Source organism: Salmo trutta, chromosome 14, assembly GCF_901001165.1.
Source record: "Salmo trutta chromosome 14, fSalTru1.1, whole genome shotgun sequence".
In the NCBI taxonomy this organism is placed as follows: domain Eukaryota; kingdom Metazoa; phylum Chordata; class Actinopteri; order Salmoniformes; family Salmonidae; genus Salmo; species Salmo trutta.
The window spans coordinates 65,594,426-65,618,001 of record NC_042970.1 but is presented as its reverse complement, the minus strand read 5'-3'; the positions used below and the strand labels follow the sequence as shown (position 1 = coordinate 65,618,001).

At 40.2% G+C, this 23,576-nt stretch overlaps 1 protein-coding gene across 1 annotated transcript; it reads right to left on the bottom strand.

The window, feature by feature from the left end:
- Nucleotides 1-1,413: 1,413 nt before the first annotated feature.
- Nucleotides 1,414-23,262, bottom strand: LOC115208661 (integrin alpha-L). Its single transcript, XM_029776890.1, has 31 exons — nucleotides 23,113-23,262; nucleotides 21,842-21,956; nucleotides 19,853-19,950; nucleotides 19,549-19,616; nucleotides 19,068-19,182; nucleotides 18,720-18,850; nucleotides 17,817-17,959; nucleotides 17,536-17,686; nucleotides 12,872-13,007; nucleotides 12,596-12,672; nucleotides 12,230-12,353; nucleotides 11,945-12,087; nucleotides 11,598-11,738; nucleotides 9,092-9,289; nucleotides 8,841-8,971; nucleotides 8,511-8,665; nucleotides 7,916-8,082; nucleotides 7,582-7,704; nucleotides 7,357-7,427; nucleotides 7,099-7,240; nucleotides 6,581-6,679; nucleotides 6,159-6,238; nucleotides 5,857-5,934; nucleotides 5,673-5,751; nucleotides 3,897-4,004; nucleotides 3,754-3,795; nucleotides 3,507-3,632; nucleotides 2,263-2,376; nucleotides 2,131-2,160; nucleotides 1,922-2,032; nucleotides 1,414-1,825 (listed from the first exon to the last, which is right to left on the bottom strand). Exons 1-31 carry the CDS (start codon nucleotides 23,159-23,161, stop codon nucleotides 1,547-1,549), a joined length of 3,624 nt encoding a protein of 1,207 aa, XP_029632750.1. The 5' UTR covers nucleotides 23,162-23,262; the 3' UTR covers nucleotides 1,414-1,546.
- Between the last annotated feature and the right edge of the window lie 314 nt (nucleotides 23,263-23,576).

The window sequence follows — 23,576 nt, the reverse complement described above, 5'->3', positions numbered from 1 at the left end:
AAGCCTGTACAGAATAAAAATATTCATCCTGTTTGAAATATAATGCAGGTAAGTAATACTGCAAAAAATCCAACACAACACATCACTGACTACCACTCGTCATATTTTCAAGAAATGGTGGTGGCTGCATCATGTTATGGGTATGCATTACTGAGCTCTTCAGTAAGGCCATTCTACTGCTAATGTTTGTCTATGGAGATTGCATGTCTGTGGGCTTGATTTTATACACTTGTCAGCACCGGGTGTGGCTGAAATAGCCGAATCCACTCATTTGAAGGGGTGTGCATATACTTTTGTAAATATAGTGTACATCTTACAGAATAATGGGAAACTCATGAAACAATAAAGCTCTTTGCCAATGTACAATTCTCTAGTAAGAACATAGCACTTTAAATGAATGACATTACAGCAATCATACAAAGATTAAAAAAATGTCTACCTTGACATAAACATTGAAAAAGTATATAGTATGTATAATACTGAATCACTTTGGTCACGTTTTATCAAACATCAATGTCCATGAAACATCTACACTACCGTTCAAAAGTTTGGGGTCACTTGGAAATGTCCTTGTTTTTGAAGGCCAGCATCCCGGAGTTCCCTCTTCACTTTTGACATTGAGACTGGTGTTTTGCGGGTACTATTTAATGAAGCTGCCAGTTGAGGACTTCTGTTTCTCAAACTAGACACTCTAATGTACTTGTCCTCTTGCTCAGTTGTGCACCGGGGCCTCCCACTCCTCTTTATATTCTAGTTAGAGACAGTTTGCGCTGTTCTGTGAAGGGAGTAGTACACAGCGCTGTACGAGATCTTCAGTTTCTTGGCAATTTCTCACATGGAATAGCCTTAATTTCCCAGAACAAGAATAGATTGACGAGTTTCAGAAATGTTTCTGGCCATTTTGAGCCTGTAATCGAACTCACAAATGTTGATGCTCCAGATACTCAACTAGTCTAAAGAAGGCCAGTTTTATTGCTTCTTTAATCAGACAACAGTTTTCAGCTGTTCTAACATAATTGCAAAAGGCTTTTCTAATGATCAATTAGCCTTTTAAAATGATAAATTTGGATTAGCTAACACAACGTGCCATTGGAACACAGGAGTGATGGTTGTTGATAATGGGCCTCTGTACGCCTATGTAGATATTCCATAAAAAAATAAGCCGTTTCCAGCAACAATAGTCATTTACAACATTAACAATGTCTACAATGTATTTCTGATCAATTTGATGTTATTTCAATGGACAATTTGCTTTTCTTTCAAAACAAGGACATTTCTAAGTGACCCCAAACCTTTGAACGGTAGTGTATTTTTGAAAATGTATTTCAGACTTAATCACATATTGAGTGATATGCGTGGTTCTGTGGTCAGGTCAGACTATATTAATTAATCTAACAATTATTCTCTGAGTTGTTTTTGCTTGGACCTCTACTCTTTCTCTAACCTGTTACGTCAATTATCTTAACCTGCTGCGTAAGTTCTCCTAACCTGCTATGAAAAAGTTCCTTCCATATGGAAGTGGCGTGAAAAGAGTTTCTCTACTCCATTAGACTGCTTCTGACTCTGACACATCCTGTTTCTCTTTTGGCCCCTCCCCTACCGCCTCACTAGTGGGGAAGCCATTGTTTTCTGTTTGACTGTCGTCAAGGAGAGGATTTGACTCCACTGCTCCACTCTCAGGCTCGCTCTCAGGCTCTAGCTTTATCTCTGTTATGGTAACACAGATCTTGATAGGCTGAACAGCGTCATCTTGCTCCCTCTGTTCCCCTTCATTCTCATCTTCCTGTGCATTATCATCAAGCCTTTTTCTCTTGAAACATCCCAGCTGAGTAGAAAGGAAAAACAATGTGAAGAATATGAATCAAAGTGTTGGTCCTTTACAATGCAGAAGCAAAGGTTCCGTCACATCATTGATACTCACCATATACATGGCCATTGTGATGATGATCAGGAGAAAGAGTCCTACTCCAACTCCTATCCCTAGTATCAGCTCTGTATGTGGAGGAATGATCATCTCAGCCTGAACATCAATCTGGAGGAATACATTTTAAGATTATGAGTGACGATGGACAAAGCATTTTAAAACAACTCTTATGCAGTAAATCAGTTTAATTCCACAAACAGAATTACCTGTGTTTGGTGGAAGCTTGTAGAGTTATCCTAATGATCAAAGAAATATATACAAAATTGATGCTTTTGTCAATCTTTGCTCAATAAATATTTGTATCTTTGTTGAAGAAAAGTTTTTTACAGGAAACTTACCCCTGGGTCACTCGCTGTCTGGACATATCGTTTTTTGTCATAGCTGAGTTTGACAAAACTGATGAAGTTGACTGTTTCTCTATCCCCAGTGAATTTCTTTGGCAATGACAAGCTCTGTAGAGTGAGATATTGTTAGTCGAACAACATTAAATAAAATGGTGTGCCTTGCTTCAATTCTTTAAAAGCATTTTGTGGTAGTAGAAGTGTTCTGATTTCAGATTTAAATAGCAGAGAAGTTAGACAAAAACGTAGAGCTTCGTCTAACTTGTTGGGAAAGTGGTCAAAACGGCAGATGTTTCAAAAAAGTTCAGATGAAAAGTAGTTGATGTGGTTACTATGTGGTTACTAGCTGTCTGATTTCAGATTCGAATAGCAGAGAAGTAGACCCATTTGTTATAATGTCTAAGTCGTGGTATAAAATGCTCGGAAAGTGGTCAAAATGTCAGTTGTTTGTAAAAGTTGATGCAGTCAATGCAGTAACTAACAAAGCTGCATCATTTGATAGGTAGAATATGGGTGTGATATTCTGTTCTGATTTTGGATTTGAAAAGCAGAGAAGTAGACCAAGATGTCACACCCTCTAAGTGCTTGTCTAAGTTGTTGGGAAAGTAGCTGATTTGTCAGTTAATAAGCCAGGCAAGTGACGCGTTCCTACGTCATACTTCCGTGTGCATGTCCCTGGTCTTTTGCATGGGCTTCAAGTTTATATCATAAAATCAGATGCCTTTTATGATGTTTTTGCGAGGAAGACTATTGCGGTATGATTTTGCGCATTGAAAACGATTGAAAAGCCTACAAAAGTTCAACAACTACTAGGCTACTTGCAACATCTCTGGCATGGCGTAGTCAACAGTGGGAAGTTAACTTAATGAATGAAGTTGATGCGGTTATTAAGACATCTGTATCTCTTGATTTGTATAATAGAATGTTGGAATTCATGGGAGTCTGTAACAATGGACCTTTAGAATGTTGAAGAAATCCCATGGAAGTGGATGGAGGATAAAAAGCTCAATAGTTTAAAAAGTATAATATATATCAATAAGTTGTATGCAAGCACACTGGTCTTTACCACGCTGCCCCTTTAAAAGTTTGAATGGCATTTCTAGCTTAAATGGTGTAGCGTGCAAAATAATAATAAATATGACAAAGATTTAAAGTGGGATGTTTGCTGTCTCAAAGTCTTATTAATTATTAGCATGTTGTTACTCTGTACCATCTTTTGTTAAAGTTGTCTTAATACAGACCTTTGCATGTTGATCAAGGTCCTTGAAGGAAACATTTCCAGACAGCACAAACGTAACTGTCAACAACTTCTTCAAAAGGAAGCTTTCACACTCGATGGACTTGCAGTATTTTTCTGGAGAGCAGTACTGTAAACACAGCCAGAAGCAAAATGTGTGTTTCAGTAATATGATTTACTATACTGATTTGTAACCTGATTGGATCGGTTACCAACAATGTCAAGAGTGAGTGGCATATTTGAATACTCACCTCTGTTGTTGAATTGATAACCTTTCCACATTGAGTGTGGTTCTTCAAAGAAAATAAAGGAAACTTGCATTAGGCTGTTTCCTATTGAAATAAATTGTGGCAGCAAAATGTCAGCATTTTCATAAGAGATGTGAACAGTTTACCTGTAAGACAGATATTTGGTAGTCCTCCATTTCAAATCTGTGCTCAAGCTTAGTTGGGAAAGTGAAGGTGACTGTGACTGGTACAGACTTAAATCCCAAGTTCTGCACCTGTAAACAATGACACATTCAATCAACCAACCTAACAATAACATTTATATTGAGATTTTATACAAAGGCATTTGTCACAGAACATGTAACAAAACATATACCTAAGCTCCCAAAAGTGCAAGCCTAGGGCAACAGAGACAGTGGAGACGACTGAGTGGATGGCTCATAATAATGGCTGGAACGGAGCAAATGGAATGGCATCGAAAACATGGAAACCATGAGTTTGACATATTTGATACCATTCCACTGATTCCGCTTCAGCCATTACCACAAGCCCGTCCTCCCCAATTAAGGTGCCATCAACCTCCAATGGATGGAGAATATGTTTATATGCACACTAATAATTCAATATTAAACTGATAATGTCATGTAAACACCTTTCTCTGATGAAATTAAGCATGAGCAAGGTCATGAGCAAAAAAAAAATGTGCATACAAACTTTATACACTGAGCGTACAAAACATTAAGGACACCTGCTCTTTCCATGATATAGACTATCCAAGTGAATCCAGGTGAAAGCTATGATCCCTTATTGATGTCACTTGTTAAATCAACTTCAATCAGTGTAGATGAAGGGGAGGAGACAGGTTAAAGAAGGATTTTTAAGCCTTGAGACAATTGAGACATGGATTGTGTGTGTGCCATTCAGAGAGTGAATGGGCAAGACAAAATATTAAAGTGCCTTTGAATGGGGTATTGTAGTAGGTGTCACATGCACAGGCTTGTGTCAAGAACTGCAAGACTGCTGGGTTTTTCACACACTACATGTTTCTGTGTGTATCAAAAATGGTCCACCACCGAAAGGACACCCAGCTAACTTGACACGACTGTGGGAAGCATCAGAGTCAACATGGGCCAGCATCCCTGTGGAAATGCTTTCGACACCTTGTAGAGTCCATGCCATAACGAATTGAAGCTGTCTTTCATATTTTGTACATGCAGAATCAAATGGGCTTCCCAAAAATGATATGATCACTGTGATAGAACGTATTGTGATAGAAGATCCATTTGGTAGCCTGATTTTCAGCTGTCCATGTAAAACGGATTGTAAGGGAAATTGTTATTTTTGCAATGCATTTAAATGTTTTCATCAAACTATTATATTAATTAGAGTATTCACACTAATCATATTATTGTCACGTCCTGACCATAGTAAGTTGTTATTTTCTATGGTAGAGTAGGTCAGGGCGTGACAGGTGGGTTTTCTAGTTTAGTTTTTCTATGTTGTTATGTTCTAGTTTTGTATTTCTATGTTGGGTTGTTGTAGTTTTGTATTTCTATGTTGGGCTGTGTTTGGGATCTCCAATTAGAGGCACCTTGTCATCGTTGTCTCTAATTGGAGGTCATATTTAAGTTGGTGTTTGTCCCACAAGGATTGTGGGAGATTAATTTTGAGTAGTGTTTCACCTCTGCGTCACATTTTTTTTTTGTCATTCAGTTTATTTATGTATTGCATAAATAAACTGAATGACAGTTTATTTATGCAATACATATAAAATAAATAAAATGTGGAACGACACACACGCTGCACTTTTGTCCGCTCATTCCTACAACAACAGTGACAATTATTGACTGTTTTTAGAGTGTAAAGCATCAGAAAAAATGTCCCTCACATAGAGTGAATCACACTTTCAAGATCAGTCACAGCAATAGCAGCTGATTGTTTACCTCATATACATTCACCAGTACTTTAGGTGATGTGTCCTCCAGAGTAAAGTTAATGTAAGTGGTGGAGTCTTGGGGAAGGCTTCAACAACAACAAAAAGATACATAAGTCACCTTGATTTTATTGAATTAACTTGATGGAGTCATTCTCAAACAAAATGTTAAGTATAGGCTTGTAAAGACTTACGCTTTTGCTACCAGGTCAACTGCAAATTGAACAGGGATGGTCCTGGTTAGGGAACTATTGGTTGAGTTTCCATTGTCGCTGTAAATAAAGCAAAGGCATTTTTTGTATACATAAGTGGAATGCTATGAAGTCCTTCAGCTAATTGAGTAGAAGGTTTTGGGGTTGTATAAAACTAGTTCGTTTTAATCAATGTATGTTCAATACTTCGACAACATGGGGAAATGAAGGTTGTTTCCTGGACTGATTCTAATCTCTCGTCTAGCTACTGCTCTAACATATTCACACTGGAAGCAGATTTCTACCTCAGTCCAATGACGCTCATCTCCATTGTGTCATTCCAGTCGTATGTACTCAAAATATGGAATTTACTGGTGAACACAGCCTGAAAAGGAAGTTGAGAAGAAAAAATAAAGACGATTTGAAATGAGATCATAAAAACTGTGGAAGTGGAAACAAAGTGCAAGGCATGCCTTCAGAAAGTATTCAGACATCTTGACTTATTCCACATTTTGTTACAGCCTGAATTCAAAATTGATTAAGTATCATTTTTTACTCACAAGGCATATATCACTCAAAGATCAAAGCTGTTTAAATGAGATTGAGTTACGGATTTGTCACATCTTTTAGCTCTGAGTCTTTATCATCTAAGGACAACATTTTAAAAGCTTTACCAGTGTATTCACAGTTGAGCATTATTTACTGGTATATCTAAGTAATCACTCACTGTAGTTTTACTACGGTAGACAGGGAGGCTGACACTGCATGTAGTTCTGTCCATTTCACCTTCCAGACCACCACAGCTGAACACCGTTCTCCTTGTGGACTATGGAATACAGATATCATGTCAAGTATGTAAATAATTCTGGTTTGTACATCTGAGTCACTGACATAGTGTAAAATAAATGAACAATCTTGTTAACAGTTTGAGGAATTAATACATTCAACACTTAATATGTTGCTACATTTTATGAATAATTAGCACATGTAGGGAACATTGAAATGTTTGGCGCAAACTGATGTTTGAATCAATGTTCTTCTATCCTGGTTCTGCAGACCCACAAGATGAGCAAGAAAAGCCTTTGTTCCAGCCCAGGAGGAAGACCCCTGATTAAACTAATCATCTAACCCTTGATTGGCTGAACATGGTTTGGGTCTCCAGGTTTGAATAACACTGGTTTAGACGAGAGCAGAAAGGAAACATCAGAATGAATTACACAATAGATGGAGGGGTGCCGGTATTACCTTCAGAAGATGCATCATGGAGAATGAGAGGCCAGGAGGGTAGAGGAGGGTTAGACTGGTGTTGTAGGAGTCGTCCCCGTGATTGGACAGTCTTATAGTCACGTTGAAGTAACTCTGGTCCACCACTAATAAAGTTGATGTGCTGATAAGAGAGACAAGACCGTACAGTCAGAAAACATGCTTTTTCTGAGCAGTCAGTAATTATTATAGCTACAAACAAGTTACTTTAAGTTGTCTCTATGTTTATCAGACACTTACATAAAGTTGAAGTCCACCTCAAGCTCTGCCACACATGTTTCATTTTCTTTGCAGTTCTTTTCAAAGGGCACCTATGATGAATTCAAGACAACTGTGAATGTGTTTAGATTACCTGTTTTCACAGGTCTTTGGCTAAATTACAGTACTCAGTCCACAGTAATTGCTAGTGCTGTTGATCATTGTAAGTGAACAGGTTTTAGTCAGACCCAGAATGTATCCTCGTACCTCGACCACAGCCTGTGTAGGACTGTCAGTATTCAGAATGGCAGTACGACCCTCTTGTTGGCTTTCAGATTGAGATAAATTAAGTTTGATGACTATGGGCGATAATGTGTCGATCACGCATTGCTGGAAGAAAATAAAATGTGGCATTAATTTCTCTATCCATAGTCCTGAAAAACCCTCATTCTTCTCATCACTGAATAAAATCAACACACAATAACAATTCAATAATAATTCAACAACCTAACAACTTAATGTTATTCATTAAATCCCCTCCTTACGAGAGACATTATGGTTGTTGTATTGTTGCATAGCTACAGTTTCTCATTGATCATACTGTCATGTAGACTGAGTGGTTGAAGCAGGTCCGCTTCTTTCTCAGCTCCACAGTAGAGAGAAGACTTCTGGCCCCTTTGTTCGTGTCACTGTAAAAGGCTCGGCTCCTCTGTCTCACTGGATCCACATTCAGCGAGTAGGAGAAGTTCATTCCTGCACTCAGCACCTCTGGAAAAGTACACAAGAGTCTGAAATGGCTTCCTTATCAGGGAGAAAAGTTCTGAACCTCAAGTCGCTCTGGATAAGAGCGTCTGCTAAATGACGTAAATGTAAATGTGATGAACACCATTAAAGTAGAAAGCAGAGATGGAGTCAAGACCTTAACTTTTGTGACCCAGAACCAGACCAAGGTCCAACCTTTCAAAACACTTGGACTTCATCTGGGTCTTCACCACAGGTCGTGGCACCTTAATTGGGGAGGACGGGCTTGTGGTAATGGCTGGAGCGGAATAAGCGGAATGGTAACAAACATGGTTTCTATGTGTTTGATGCCATTCCATTTGCTCTGTTCCAGACATTATTATGAGCCGTCCTTCCCTCAGAAGCCTCCACCGGTCAGAAGCCATCAGTGTTCCTAATGTTCTGAGAGTTCTTACCAGCTGTACTCTTTGTTGCCTCTGCCATGTTAAAGCAGGCTGTCAAAGTCACCACAGAGGAAATGGTCTCTTTTGCCAGACAGTCAAAGTTATCGGTGCTGATCTCCGAGGGATGGAAGTGGAGATGAGCAGAGATGCTGAGGACCGGTCTGGACCTGTGAGCGATTGTGATAAAGACAGTAATGTTAGCTTACATTGTACGATGTTGGGTAGCACCGCCCACACCTCATTGTGTTCAGCCCCCATTCAGTGCAGATCACACACTAGTGGCATATTTTTACTGTCCTTTTAAACCAACTGTCTTTTCTTATCCTTTTTTTGGACTCGTACCTCAAGACGACAACTGCGCCACGCGCTCCTACTACGATGTCAGTCAGTCCATCCTCACCCAGGTCCATCTTCCCATCAATCGCCTGGCCAAAGAACTGGAGCTTAGATCTCATCATCGCAGCTGAGATGCACTGCATTACGAGGACAAACATTTAATGAAAAGGCATTGATATTGATATCCCGGGAGGGATGTCTGTTTTCTTTGATCATGAACAGCCTTTTTGAATGATTTCCATCTTCGTCTGTCTCACCTGGCTGAATTCAGGGCGGATCCCCTTTAGCTTTTCACCCAGGTAGATGTACACGGCCCCCCTGTGATCGTCCTCAAGTGGAGCGCCCACAGCTACATCCTTCAGCCCATCTCCATTCAGGTCTGTGAGAGAGGAGATGGAGGAGCCGAATCTACCCTGAGCCAGCACTGAAACACTCATCTCCATCCTCAGCTCCAGCTAATAAAGGAGAGATCACATGAAGATAAATCCATATTACATCGTCTTTTTGTGCAGTGTTATTGAAGAGGATGGATATTTATATCCAAATGAATTAATATCGGCTTCCAGATCACTTTGTCCCTGATGAACATATTCAACCACAAATTGCAGCATTTGAATCTTGTCACGTCCTGACCAGCAGAGGGAGCAATTGTATTAGTTTTGGTCAGGACGTGGCAGGTTTTTGTGTGTTAAGTGTTGTGTTGGTGATTGGACTCCCAATTGAAGGCAGGTGTGTTGAGTTGCCTTTGATTGGGAGTCCTATATAGTAGTGTGTTTTTCTTTGGGGTTGTGGGTAGTTGTTTTTGCATTGCGTTTGTTAGACTGCAAAACTGTTCCTGTTGTCGTGAGTACTGTTTATTGTTTTCCCTGTGGATCCTTTTGTGTTTTCATTAAAAGAATATGAGTATCCACATACCCGCTGCTATTTGGTCTATTCAACACGGCCACACCTGTGACAGAACTACCCACCAAACCAGGACCAAGCAGCGGAGGAGGAATGAGCCACAGGAGTACAGCACAAGGGAATGGACATGGGAGGACATCCTGGACGGCAAGGGAGCCTACACTTGGGAAGAGATCCTGGCCGGAAGGAATTGCCTCCCATGGGAACAGATGGAGGCACTCAGGAGAGTGGAGGCAGCAGGACAGAAGAACCAACGGCAGCGGTATGAGGGAACACGGCTGGGTAGGAAGCCCGAGAGGCACCCCCAATAATTTTTTTGGGGGGGGGCACACGGGTAGTTTGGCTAGGCCAAGGAAGAGCAGTAAGCCAGCTACCCGTGATCACATGGAGGAGCGTATGAGGTGGAGGGCGCCATGTTTCGCTGAGGTACGCACCATCTCGTCTATACGTACGCACAGCCCAGGCCGCCCTGTACCAGTGCCCCGCAGGTGCCAGGGCGAAGTAAGCATCGAGCCTGAAGGAGTGATGCCAACCCTGCGCTCAAGACCGCCAGTGCGCCTCTACGGTCCGGTGTTTCCCGCTATACTCACTAGCATGGAGGTGCGTGTCTCCAGGCTAGCACGTCCAGTACCAGCCCCACGCATCAGGCGTCTAGTGCGTCAGCCCAGCCTCGCCAGTCAAGAGTCGCCAGAGCTGCCCGCCAGTCAAGAGTCGCCAGAGCTGCCCGCCAGTCAAGAGTCGCCAGAGCTGCCCGCCAGTCAAGAGTCGCCAGAGCTGCCCGCCAGTCAGAAGTCGCAAGAGCTGCCCGCCAGTCAAGAGTCGGCAGAGCTGCCCGCCAGTCAAGAGTCGCCAGAGCGGCCCGCCAGTCAAGAGTCGCCAGAGCGGCCCGCCAGTCAAGAGTCGCCAGAGCGGCCCGACTGCCCGGAGCCGCCAGAGCGGCCCGACTGCCCTGAGCCGCCAGAGCGGCCCGACTGCCATGACCAGCCCAAGCGGCCCGTCTGCCCTGACCAGCCCGAGCGGCCCGCCTTTCCTCCGGCCCAGCCCGAGCGGCCCGCCTGTCCTCCGGCCCAGCCCGAGCGGCCCGCCTGTCCTCCGGCCCAGCCCGAGCGGCCCGCCTGTCCTCCGGCCCAGCCCTAGCGGCCCGCCTGTCCTCCGGCTCAGCCCGAGCGGCCCGCCTGTCCTCCGGCCCAGCCCGAGCGGTCCGTCTGCCAGGGTCAGCCCGAGTGGCCCGTCTGCCCGGCACAGCTATCGGCACCACCGAAGGTGGAGCGAGGTCCACGTCCCGCACCGGAGCCACCTCCAGGATAGGTGGGTTGGGGAGGGAGGGTGTAGCACAGTGCCGTCGTTGATGGCAGACACACTCCCTTCCCTCCCTTATTGTTTAGGGGTTATTGTTTATTAGTTTTGTTGGGGTATTGGGGATTTTTTTGTGTTTTCTTTTTTAAGGTGCATTCCGGGGTCTGCACCTTGAGGGGGGGGGGGGTACTGTCACGTCCTGACCAGAAGAGGGAGCAATTGTATTAGTTTTGGTCAGGACGTGGCAGTTTTTGTGTGTTAAGTGTTGTGTTGGTGATTGGACTCCCAATTGAAGGCAGGTGTGTTGAGTTGCCTTTGATTCTGAGTCCTATATAGTAGTGTGTGTTTTTCTTTGGGGTTGTGGGTAGTTGTTTTTGCATTGCGTTTGTTAGCCTGCAAAACTGTTCCTGTTGTCGTGAGTACTGTTTATTGTTTTCCCTGTGGATGCTTTGTGTGTTTTCATTAAAATAATATGAGTATCCACATACCCACTGCGATTTGGTCTATTCAACACGGCTACACCTGTGACAAATCTGTTGTTCAGAGATTCACAGTTCAGCCCACCTTGTCAGTCAGTGTGTAGACGTAGATTCTGCCCTCTCTCGGAGGTTGGTGAAACAATGGTGCACCCACCAGGAGGAAGTCTGTGTTGCCGTCTGAGTCTATGTCCACAGAACACAGCTCTGCCCCGAAGTATGAGCCCATCTGAGAAAGTCCAAATTTACATTCATACAAAAATTGTTTTGAAATGTTTTAAGAAGCACTTTGGTGTTGAATGGAACTCATAATTCCACTTTACTATGGGAGTAGCGCTTCAACTTTTGACATAACCCCAAAAGCTGGTTTCATGCTTTCTTGTATAACTTGATTGATATACCACATTGCTTACAGATATATCTAATGTTACCAACCTGTTCTCCAGACAATCTTTGTGCCACAGTCCAGTTGTTGTTAACCTTGTTGAAAAGTAGGATCCGTCCCATGTGTTCAGATCTTGGTGCTCCGGTAAAATATAGAAGGTTCTCATTCTTCTTCCCAACAGCTACAGAGTATCCTATAAGAACAATAAAGAACTGTAGGTCCATTGTAACTGCACTCCCTTCTCTGAAACATCTGAACTAACGGAGCCTTGAAAATAGTGTTTGTTCAAATTCACTTTTGAGCAATATATTTTTTTAAGCTTAATGTTCCATTACCCATATAGGAATCTTTGTCCAATGTGGAGTCCTGAATTTCCCTTTCCTCTGATCTCAGACCCTCAGTCTCAAAGAGAGATCCACGCCAGTTGTTTGATCCCACTGAGCCCAGAACCAAGGTGTCCTGTAGATGAAATAAAACATTGGGTCATATTGTATGACATTTTTATTAATAAGCATTCATTAACTATATATTGTGTCAACAAAACTAGTTGCAATGGTGGTCATTACATTTATAAATGAGTATTTAAGGATTTAAGGATTTGTAGTACAATGTAGAAGCATTGTTGTAAACATTTTAAAACTATTTATACATATTACATATGAACATTTAAGACAAAACATACTGGACATACTGTGTCTCACCTTATTAACGTACACAGCACTGAACCCACTCTGAGACATCTCTTTAGTCAAGTTTCCAGCCAGAGCAGTTTTGGAACCTAGAACATATGGACACTGATATAACTAGCGATACATGAATACTTCTACTGTGGAATTTATTGAGTAAGGTGTTATCACCAGAAATATATACCAGTATATTTCAGTTTTTTTTACGGATAACAAATCTCCGTTGACAGCTACTTTGCTGAAAAATAAGGAAGTAGTACTAAGGGATTTCAACTAAATCTGGAGTTGTACCTTCAATGTTGAAGATCTTTTTTTGAAAGTTGTCTAGGATTCCTTTTAGTCCATTGTAGTCCTGGATGAGGAAAGTGTTGTTCTCTTTTGGCTCTGATGCCAGGGACTTTAGTTTTTTCAAATTGACATTCTTGACCTGCCAAGAAATATATCACTTGAGGACAGGAATTATAGTGAAGTCTAATTTCCTTTTCAATATGAATGATATTTAAACATCCACATCGTAACTGGGAAGTTGGACTGGACCCTTGAGACTAGTAATAACAATAATAATAATAATAATAATAACAACTGTATTTGTATAGCGCTTTTTAATACAAGTAAAAGTGCTTCACATCATTCAAAAAAAAGAAAAGTAATAGACAGGAGGAAGGAGAATAATAAAAAACTATTCAACCTGGACCTTGGAATGGCCAACAGTGCCCTGTCAGAGGATCTCAAGCTGCATCCTGGCTCATCGGGAGATAAAATATCTAAGAAATGGAATGGGGCTTAACCAAGCCTTAAAGATGGAATCCTTTGTTCTCCTTCCACCAAAGGCAAACGCAAAGCCTTGAATCAAGACTAGACAATCACAGCTCTCTTGTGCTTGCACAAATGATGTCACGGAACACACCTGACTAACCAGAAACACCTGTCAATCCAATTCCAATACTTTTGGTACCCTGAAATATGGGAACTACAGTATGTTACATTTACATTTTAGTCATTTAGCAGACACTCTTATCCAGAGCAACTTACAGTAGTGAATGCATACATTTCATACATTTATTATTATATATATTTTTTTTGTACTCTCCCCCCGTGAGAATCGAACCCACAACCCTGGCGTTGCACACACCATGCTCTACCAACTGAACCACAGGGAAGACCCTATGTATAGAAAGTGTTGTCATTTCTAAATGGTACAACCAATATTTACACAAATACCCTCAAATAAAAGTTGATAATCTATACTTTAACCTCATAGTAACTGTTTCATTTCAAATCCAAACTTTTGGAGTATAGAGCCAAAAGAAGAAAAATGCTTCACTATCCCAATATTTACGGAAGGCGCTGTATTTCTTAGATGATATCGTAAAGGCGGGTCTGGACAACCTTCACATGCAGCTCGAGGTCAGGTGGGGGCCAAATAAAATAACCTCAGATTTGTTATCGTTGAGCTGGATAAATTGTCAAACATTTGATGTCAACAAGACACTTGTGAATGGTAGCTACACTAGGTTGGTCACTGGGTCTGATTCGTAAACAAAGCTGCGTGTCATCTGCATAGCAGTGAAACTGAATGTTATGATTGCGGATGATGTCACCAAGGGGAAGCATGTACAAGGGGTGAAAAATGGGGCCCAGAATTGAACCCTGAGGGACACCATAGTGAATAGGTGTTGGGGATGATACTGAACCACCCATGCTCACTGAAACACTCTACATAACTGTGAGTCACAGTAATCTCCTCTTATGCACTCTGGACATGAGTAAGTAGTACCCAACTCGCTAATGAACACTTATCATCAAAACAGTATGTTGTTTAAAAAAACTCACCTCAATGTGATTGATCAATTTGAAGAAAGAAGTTCAACAACAGGTTGAAACTGAGTGGAAAACATGGTTGTTGTGGATGTTGTTTCCAAGTCTAACACAACGAAATGGATAGTGCTTTCTAAGGTGATGATTAATTCAAAACACTAGAGCTTATGCATACCCCCCCCCCCCCCCCCCCCACGGAATGAAAATAATGACTGTGCCTACTGCATATTACACACGGCAGAAAAGCTTTTTTTTTTAAATACTGATTTAAGATATCTTGGTACATAATTGGTCTAAAATAAAAATCTGAGTTAACCTACAATTATAGTGAATTATTATTTGATTTTGAATAGCCTAGTAATAGGGAATTTTGTATATTTTCTAAATTAACAGGCTGACACATTACCTTTAGCTAAAGAATAGCTCACAGTGTCACGTCCTGACCAGTATAAAGGATTATTTGTATTATTTGGTCAGGGCGTGGCAGAGGTATGATTGTTTTGTATGTTTTTTTTGTGTGTGTATAGCTTAGAGGGGTGTGTTATTTATGTGTTCCGGGGTTTTGTGGTGTATGTTTTAGTATGAGTAGGTTCTAGGTTAAGTTTTCTATGTGCAGATTTGGTTGCTGGACTCTCAATTGGAGGCAGGTGTTTCTAGTTGCCTCTGATTGGGAGTCCTATAAGTAGGTGTGTGTTTTGTTTGTCACTTGTGGGTAGTTGTATGTTAGCAATGCTTTTGTTTAGCCTGCGACACTGTTCCTGTCGTGAGTTTTGTTTATTGTTTTGTCGTGTTCACATTTAAAATAAATGATGATGAGCACGCAATCCGCTGCATATTGGTCCACTTTGTCCGACAGCGATTTCAACATATCTTCTGACGAAGAGGTTTGTGACACACAGTGCTTGCAGAGAGGGGCTGTCAACAGTTTAATTAAATATGTTTTGTTGTGAAAACATACTATCAATGTTCCCGAACAGGTTTCACTTGATTTCCCAAATTAAGCACTGGGTAGCTGCTGGAACAGGGTTAAATAGCATACAGAGTTTGGGAGGAATATCACCTGTTGCGCAGTGAAATAACCAAAGTAGCCTGACCAATGCGAGTGAAAAATGTACCAAGTGGCTTCCATTCGCTATTCGAGTGCATTAGGATGATTCGACTGCATATTTTTTGTCTTGCACCTGTTCCTGCCCATTTGACAATGGGCCATTCTAAATCAAAACTAATTTGTCATATTAGTAAAGAAAATCTGTAATTGATGGAGCGAAAATATGCTCACTTGATGAGAGAACAGCATGTGCATCCTGAGACAAGGAAGAGAGCGAAAGTTTGTTGACTTTCTCGAATCATCAATAGCCTATAATCACATCATGTAGCCCATATATCTTTTGATTTCGAAGGCATTCCAAGGTTTGTATCATTCACAAGTAAAGTTACCAAATAACTATACATCTAGTTTATAGGACATGTTTCAAATGATTACTTTTAAGCTCAATATAGTCACTTCATATGTGCACTCTCACTCTGGAATGGGAAAAATATCCTTTCTATTTAATTTGCTAAATTGAATTATATTCTACTTTCTATAAAAACATATATTATAAAATAATGGCAAGGGACTTATAAACATATCTTGTCTGCTAAATCAGGGTAGAGAAGTTGTTTGCTCTTGCATCTTTAACCACATTGTAATTTCTCATCAGATCCTTCATTATCTCATAGAATACTTGACATTAGCAGGCTTTCCTTTTACGTTCAGCATTTATTAAAAAAAATACATACAAAAAAATACTTTTTAAGGCACGAGTGGGGTCATCTAACCAAGATGAGACTCTGGCAGACAGTTTATTATTGGTTTTAACTGGTGCCACTGAGTCTAAAATATCCTGACATACAGTATGTAATTGAACCTGTTCAGCAAATCATCAGTGTGATGACAGAACAGGATCATTAGTAGAGGACAAAAGCATTGTTAAATTTACTAGCAGTTGTGGAGGTATTGATGGGAGTGGGAACAGACACATTTTTAGATGGGGGAGAAAGGATTTTAAAACCAATACTGAGATGGTCAGAGACACACATCAATAGTTTCCAAGTTATCAATATTCAGACCATTGGACAGCAGGAGATCAAGAGTACGGCCTTTGTTGTGTGTAGGCCCTGTGGCATGTAGCACAAAGTTAAAGGATTCTAACAGGTGAAATATGCACTATGTAGAAATCGCTCTGCCATTTCTAATAGTTCGCTTAATTTCAGTTTGAGACAAAACGCGCAAGTAAAGTGTGAATCATTGTACCATCCAAACTGCTGTGAAATATATTTTCCATTACCAAATATATTGTATTTTCAGCTGTTTGAAGCTGGTGTACAAAACTGAAAGTAAAAGACACTAAATCGAAACATAAAAACGGGTAGCATAGAAATAGCGCACATAGAACATATCAACCAGATCTACCGCTTCTTAGACTTGCTTTCAATGAGCATGACAGATCTATAACACACATTTCTATGTGAAATTGATCGGGTTGCCCAAAAAGGTACATACATTGCAGCTTTAAAAAACTCCCCAGCCTGTGTATTATTTGGGCAAAACACATGAATGTAAGCAGCATACATTGAAATCATACATTAAAAGCACTAACACTGGTATACACTGGTGATCAACTAGTCGAAACAGCCATTTGCCAATATATTTGCACCTCTGTGAACTTCAAGTGAAATGATTTGAAAATGTACCTCAATTTAGGGACAGAAGGTAAAGCGAGAATTTACGGTAAATTGAGAACATTAGCTAACCAGCATGAGGATGAACAAGGCAGTTTAGTAAAAAACTAGCTGTATTTCAATCTTCTTCAATCACCGTAGATTGTTGTGGGATAAGTAGGACTACTGCGACACCTTCCATCCCTGGATTGAGATACATTTTCAAACCATTTCACTTGAAGTTAACAGAGATGCAAATATATTGGCCTTTGGTCATTTCAACTAGGAGGAGAGCATACCTTCTAGTCAAAATGTATTGGCTAGTGATCAACCAGCTGTAGTTATGGGAATGAAACAGTTGTAATGGAATTAAGTCATACAATTGTGTGGTGTTGTGTTGGGGCTATACAGGCTCTCCCATTTTAAGGACTTACCCCAATAACGAAGCGGATTATGTTTTTCTCATCACTTCTTTTGATAGAGTTTTTTCTATCAGTATCACTGGGATTTCCATCTGTTATTACGACCAGTACTTTAGTTGCATCTGCGGTGGCGCCGGCGGCTTGGTTTTCAAAAATGTTTTTCCTGAATTAGATGTATACAAACAACAGATCAAGATATCTTTCTTACACCACAATCCCCTTTGATCAGATTCTGAGTATTCGGTCAGAACTTTGAAAGTAAAACTGATTAATAATGATCAACTGTGACCTACAAGACAAAGTCTATTGCCTTATGTGTGTTGGTTAGATCAGCCATGTGCTCTTCTTTCCAAAGATTATCCAAGGCTCTCCCCTCTTGGTAGTCATTGAAGTTGAAAACTGTCTTGGCTGTTGATGAGAACTGAACCGCTGCGAACTGTGGTTTAAAAAAAGAGCAAAAGATGACTAATATTGATTTCATTCCATACTTTCCATGCAGCGACATGGGTGTATAGCACATACACTCTTAGAATTAGTGGTGACTCGAGGAACCCTGAAGAGCCTCAAGGAACCCCTGAGGTTCTACAAGGAACCATTGCTAGTCAATGGTTCATATTTGCACCTTTGGTTTGTTGCAGGGTTCTTGGAGGAACATTTAACGGTTCAATGAGGTATCGTGTTCGTGGAGGAACCCTGGAGTGGAGGTGTGGCTTAGTATGGGTGTGGCTTTAAGATACTGTACATATTTTTTAGGCCACCCGTTAGAGTAAATTTCACTCCTGTTTATCTGTTCTGCTGTATTATCATCACTTGTGAAGGTGAAATCCAAAATATTTTTGTAGCATCAATGAGGCTTACAGAGGTGTTCCTCAAGAGCCTATGCTCTTCCAAAGTGGGAATAGTTGCCACGCCTCCAATCTGATAGGCTGCCACCACTACAATATATTATTAAAAAGGTTCAAAATGTAACTCCTCCCATCAGAAAAAGGTTCCGGTTTGGACCTTTACACAAGGGTTCCTCCAAGACCCTTTTCAGAAGGGGATCCTCAAGGAACCTGTTTGAACTGGAAAGGTTCAGCCGGGGTGGCAACCCAAAAGCTTCTTCTAGGCACCTTTACTTCTAAGAGTGTAAACAGATGTATGTTCAGCAACCTCACGAGCATGATTCAAGTTATGACATTTAAAAGGAAGTTTACCTTGATTGAGGAGTTTGTTAGGGTTGTCATGATATTGTTTATGAAAACTTTGTTCTGATGAAATTCATCCCTTGTCATGCTTCCTGATCCGTCAAAGAGGAAAACGAGGTCCACTATTTTCTTAGTACATTCTGGAAGAGAAAGTGAATTACATAAATGTATATGAAGTATAACACTCACAACATTCTTTACATATTCAGGAATCCAGATCTTATCATTCACAATTAATATTTTGTGACCTAATCCTAATGTAATTTAGCATGACATGAATAAACAGTCAATGTATACCTAAAACTCTTGGGTTATGTTATTATTATCGACAATTGTCTTCAAGTTTCGCCGTTATACCTTGGAAGGCAGGTGTGAAGTTCGAGGTGATGTGGAGCTGGCTGTTGAACTGATAACAGATACTGTTCAGATAGAAGTTCCCATCACACTCGTGTGCCAGGCCAGGGCTGCAGGCCTGAATGAGGAGAACAAATAATTGTAAATGTGATCAAATAATGGGTTGTCTGGTGGACCTCAGATGTCTTCAAAAGAGATTTACAGGAATTTTCCATGATCATTTTTAGATTGCTGAGCTATTGTTTTATGGCTCAAGTGAAACAAGTCATTCAGGTTTATACAGGCAGCTCAATTCTGATATTTTCTTCCACTAATTGGTGGAGCTAATCTGATTGGTCAAAAGACCAATTAGTGAAGAAAAATTCAGAAATGACCTGCCTACGTAAACGCTGCCAAACATATGTATTACATATGTATAGTGCACTCCCATTGAGTATTTGAAAACAAGAACATGATCAAATTAACTGTTTGGTGGTTATCTTACAGTGAACGTTGGAGGAGAAGTAGGTTGTCCAGCCATAGACAGTCCAATGTACTTGATTGTGTCAGTTTCTGTTGGAAGGCAAAAGGCAGACTTGCAGAATCAACTAGTGTTTCTCATTTTCAAGATCTTGTTGACATTTCAGCCATATTTTAATACTCTGACAAATATCAATTAGTCATGGTTACCGTGATAGGTGTTACATGTTCTAACAATTCGTATAATTATTCATTTTGTTAAGGTAACCACCTTTCTAAATTGCAGTCCAGTAAGTACAGTATAGTGTATCATCAACATCCATCTCTACCTTGAGGAGTGTAACAGTCTGTACAGTTTGTTCGGTCTTGAGCACATCTACAGATTCCACCAGATCCGTTCTTCTGATATGGAGCACTGACCATTATCCTGTGGGTGAGAAATAACAGTATACACTGACCATTATCCTGTGGGTGAGAAATAGCAGTATACACTGACCATTACCCTGTGGGTGAGAAATAACAGTATACACTGACCATTACCCTGTGGGTGAGAAATAACAGTATACACTGACCATTACCCTGTGGGTGAGAAATAACAGTATACACTGACCATTACCCTGTGGGTGAGAAATAACAGTATACACTGACCATTACCCTGTGGGTGAGAAATAACAGTATACACTGACCATTACCCTGTGGGTGAGAAATAACAGTATACACTGACCATTACCCTGTGGGTGAGAAATAACAGTATACACTGACCATTACCCTGTGGGTGAGAAATAACAGTATACACTGACCATTACCCTGTGGGTGAGAAATAACAGTATACATTGGTTGATTTAGATGAGACTGTATCCATTTTTTATATATATATATATGACAAACTTTAGATCAAGAATGGTTACATAACATTTCTGACAGTGTGGTAAATGACTTTTGTATATCTGCTTTCTTTTGGTTACTAAGGTCAGAATAGCAGCTGCATGGTGAAGGAGGAAAGCATGATGTTGTCAGAGGTGTGATATGATGAAACACAAGTCAGAATTTCCATTCCGTCAACGTATGCATAACTAATTCACCGATGCACATTAGTCATGGGCATTGGATGCAGCTCACATCATTTAAGAAACTAAATAAGAATTGATTATGTTATCGAAACACTTCCACGTTAATGTGGATGCTACCATGATAAAGGATAATCCTCAATGAATCTTGAATAATAATGAGTGAGAAAGTTACAGAGGCATAAATATCATACCCCCTAAAAAAATGCTAACCTGGTGAGAGGTAAGCATGTCTTGGGGTATGATATTGGTACGTATAACTTTCTCATTATTCAAGATTCATTGAGGATTATCTGTTATCATGGTAGCATCCACATTAATGTAGAAGTGTTTAGAGACATTTTCTATTCTTATTTACAATAAAAGTGACTCCAAAATGACACAACACATTATTTACCATTCATTTCTATTGGGCACAAAATAATCTGAAACACAACCAAAACGAACAGCAAATGCATCCAACAAGTTTGTAGAGTCACAGCTTGATGTAATCATTGCGTTCTAGGAATATGGGACCAAGTACTAACATTTTTACTACTTTAATACACATACAGTGCATTCGGGAAGTATTCAGACCCCTTGACTTTTTCCACATTTTGTTACGTTACAGCTCCCGAGTGGCGCAGCAGTCTAAGCCGCTGCATCTCAGTGCTACAGGCGTCACTACAGACGCCCTGGCTCAAATCCAGACTGTGTCACAGCCGGCAGTGATTGGGAGTTCCATAGGGCGGCGCACAGTGTGGTCCAAGTTTGGCCGGTGTAGACCGTCATTGTAAATAAGAATTGGTTCTTAACTGACTTGCCTAGTTAAATAAAGGTTAAATACATACCTTTTTTTAAAGCCTTATTCTAAAATGGATGAAGTTGTTTTTTTTCAAATACTAATTGAGTGTATGTAAACTTCTGACCCACTGGGAATGTGATGAAAGAAATAAAAGCTGAAATAAATTATTCTCTGTACAATTATTCTGACATTTCACATTCTTAAAATAAACTAGTGATCCTAACTTACCTAAGACAGGGAGTTAGTACTAGGATTAAATGTCAGGAATTGTGAAAAACTGACATTAAATGTTTTTGGCTAAGGTGTATGTAAACTTCTGACTTCAACTGTATAGAGTGCATGTTTGCAGACACAGGTGCATTTATCTGGTCATTTTTGTTTCCTCATGTGTGTGATACTGTTTTGCAGATGAAGTATGTAACAGAATACTTAGCATTTTTCACTATGATGATAACAATAACACTTGCCCTTTCTCTTTGTCAGAAATGAATTGCAGGACTTTGTAACCAAAGAAATCCTGTTCCTCCCCCTTGTAGATTTTTGGGTTTGCTTCATCAATGTTGAAAGCCATTGAAGAGACAGCTGGCAAAGAAAAGAAAGAAGGGTACAATCGGATGACAGACACAACTATTTGGGTTAGATGCATAAAAATGATATTCGTAAATATTAGCTGTCTAGTAGGCCTCATCCACGATGTACAATAAAATACATCATTTAAACAGCACTGGAACAGAGCCAAATGAATGGCTCTGGTCCAGTGTGTGTTGGAAACTTCATTGTTAATGCTTTGCTTATTGATTATGTGGTGCATTGCCACAGAACCATGTTGGTGGAAGACTTGTTGCATATATTATATATATCCTAACTAGAAATATAGCATCAAAAACAGTGCCCCCAGCTGATCATAGTCTGGCGCAGGCTCTGGTGAAAACAAGTAAAAGTTCAGTCTGTAAGATGTGCGCATGGATGAAAAGGTGCATAATAAAAGTATTTTGAGGAATCCTCATTTCAACATTTTTGACTGAACATAGGTGTGCTATAGGCTACTGTGGTTCAACCAGAACTGCCATCAAAAGTGAATGTAGCTGTAACATTGTAAATAATTCTTTATGACTTTTTCACCATGAAAAATGTGTGATAAATGGCCAAAAGTTCATGCTTATCATTGACTGTCTCAAAAACATGAATCGACAATAAAGTTGTATCTAGGTTTAAAAGGTTAAGTGACCTTTGGTTCCAACCACCTGCCTCAAATTGAAAAAAGGGGAAGTCGGTTACCGTTATTGACGTGAAACCACAAGTAAAGATACTGTATGACTAGTTTGGTTTTCTAAAAAGCCCCAAAATAATGACAATGGAGCATCTAACAACTAAATAACATTTAGAGCATTAGATTTTGATTTTATTGGGATCCACATTAGCCGACGGAAATGGCAACATTAGGCACCTTTCTTTTACATAAATGATCCATGTGCAAGTTAAGCATTCATTTTGAAAACATATCGTCCTCTACAATACTTCAAGTTTGTCTATTGTTTACAATGGTGTGGACAGTTCAACATGATTAGATTTAGATTTAGTCAGGCATAGCAAAACTAAAACTAAACTGTAATTTAAAACATGTAGTATTGAAAGTAATTGACTTGTTTTTACTATTTGAGCTGATGATGTTTTGTCCAACCCCTTTAATATGTAATTGAATATTAAGCTGAGTGAAATCTTGACAGTCAGTGCTTACCCATGGCTGTCATCCAGGTGAGCAGAGAGAGGGGTCCCTGCCCGGACATTCTCCTTCGCTTTGTTCACTAACATGCAGTGAGGAAAATATTGCAACACTCAACCTTTGCAAATGAAACTTACTTGTCTTCCTGCACTTTGTTTCCTGTGTGCCTCTTCTTATAAGAGGCGTCTCCACCCTTAAAAGTAGCTGCGGTGGATCACAATGTTTTGGGTGAGAAAGTGGATGTACATGTTTTTTGCAATGTCCTATTTTGGATAATTGGTGTTGGTACATTGCCCTGTCCCCTTCTTTTATACTTCCCCTGTGAGAATATCTGATAAGTATCAAAATGTGAGAACCCTGTCAAGAAAACCGGTATCGAGTACATACTACAGAGGCAACAACAAACATTTGAGAAAGCTTATTTGGCAATTCAGTTGAGTTTCATTTTATTTCACATATGATTATAGTTTGAGTTTTAT

Excerpts from the sequence above, each read along its gene's own strand:
- LOC115208661 (XM_029776890.1), bottom strand. The coding sequence starts at position 23,161 with ATGTCCGGGCAGGGACCCCTCTCTCTGCTCACCTGGATGACAGCCATG. Across the intron at positions 8,083-8,510 it reads GGCAACAAAGAGTACAGCTG|AGGTGCTGAGTGCAGGAATG; the intron begins GTAAGAACTCTC and ends GTACTTTTCCAG. Across the intron at positions 3,633-3,753 it reads TTATCAATTCAACAACAGAG|TACTGCTCTCCAGAAAAATA; the intron begins GTGAGTATTCAA and ends CTGTGTTTACAG.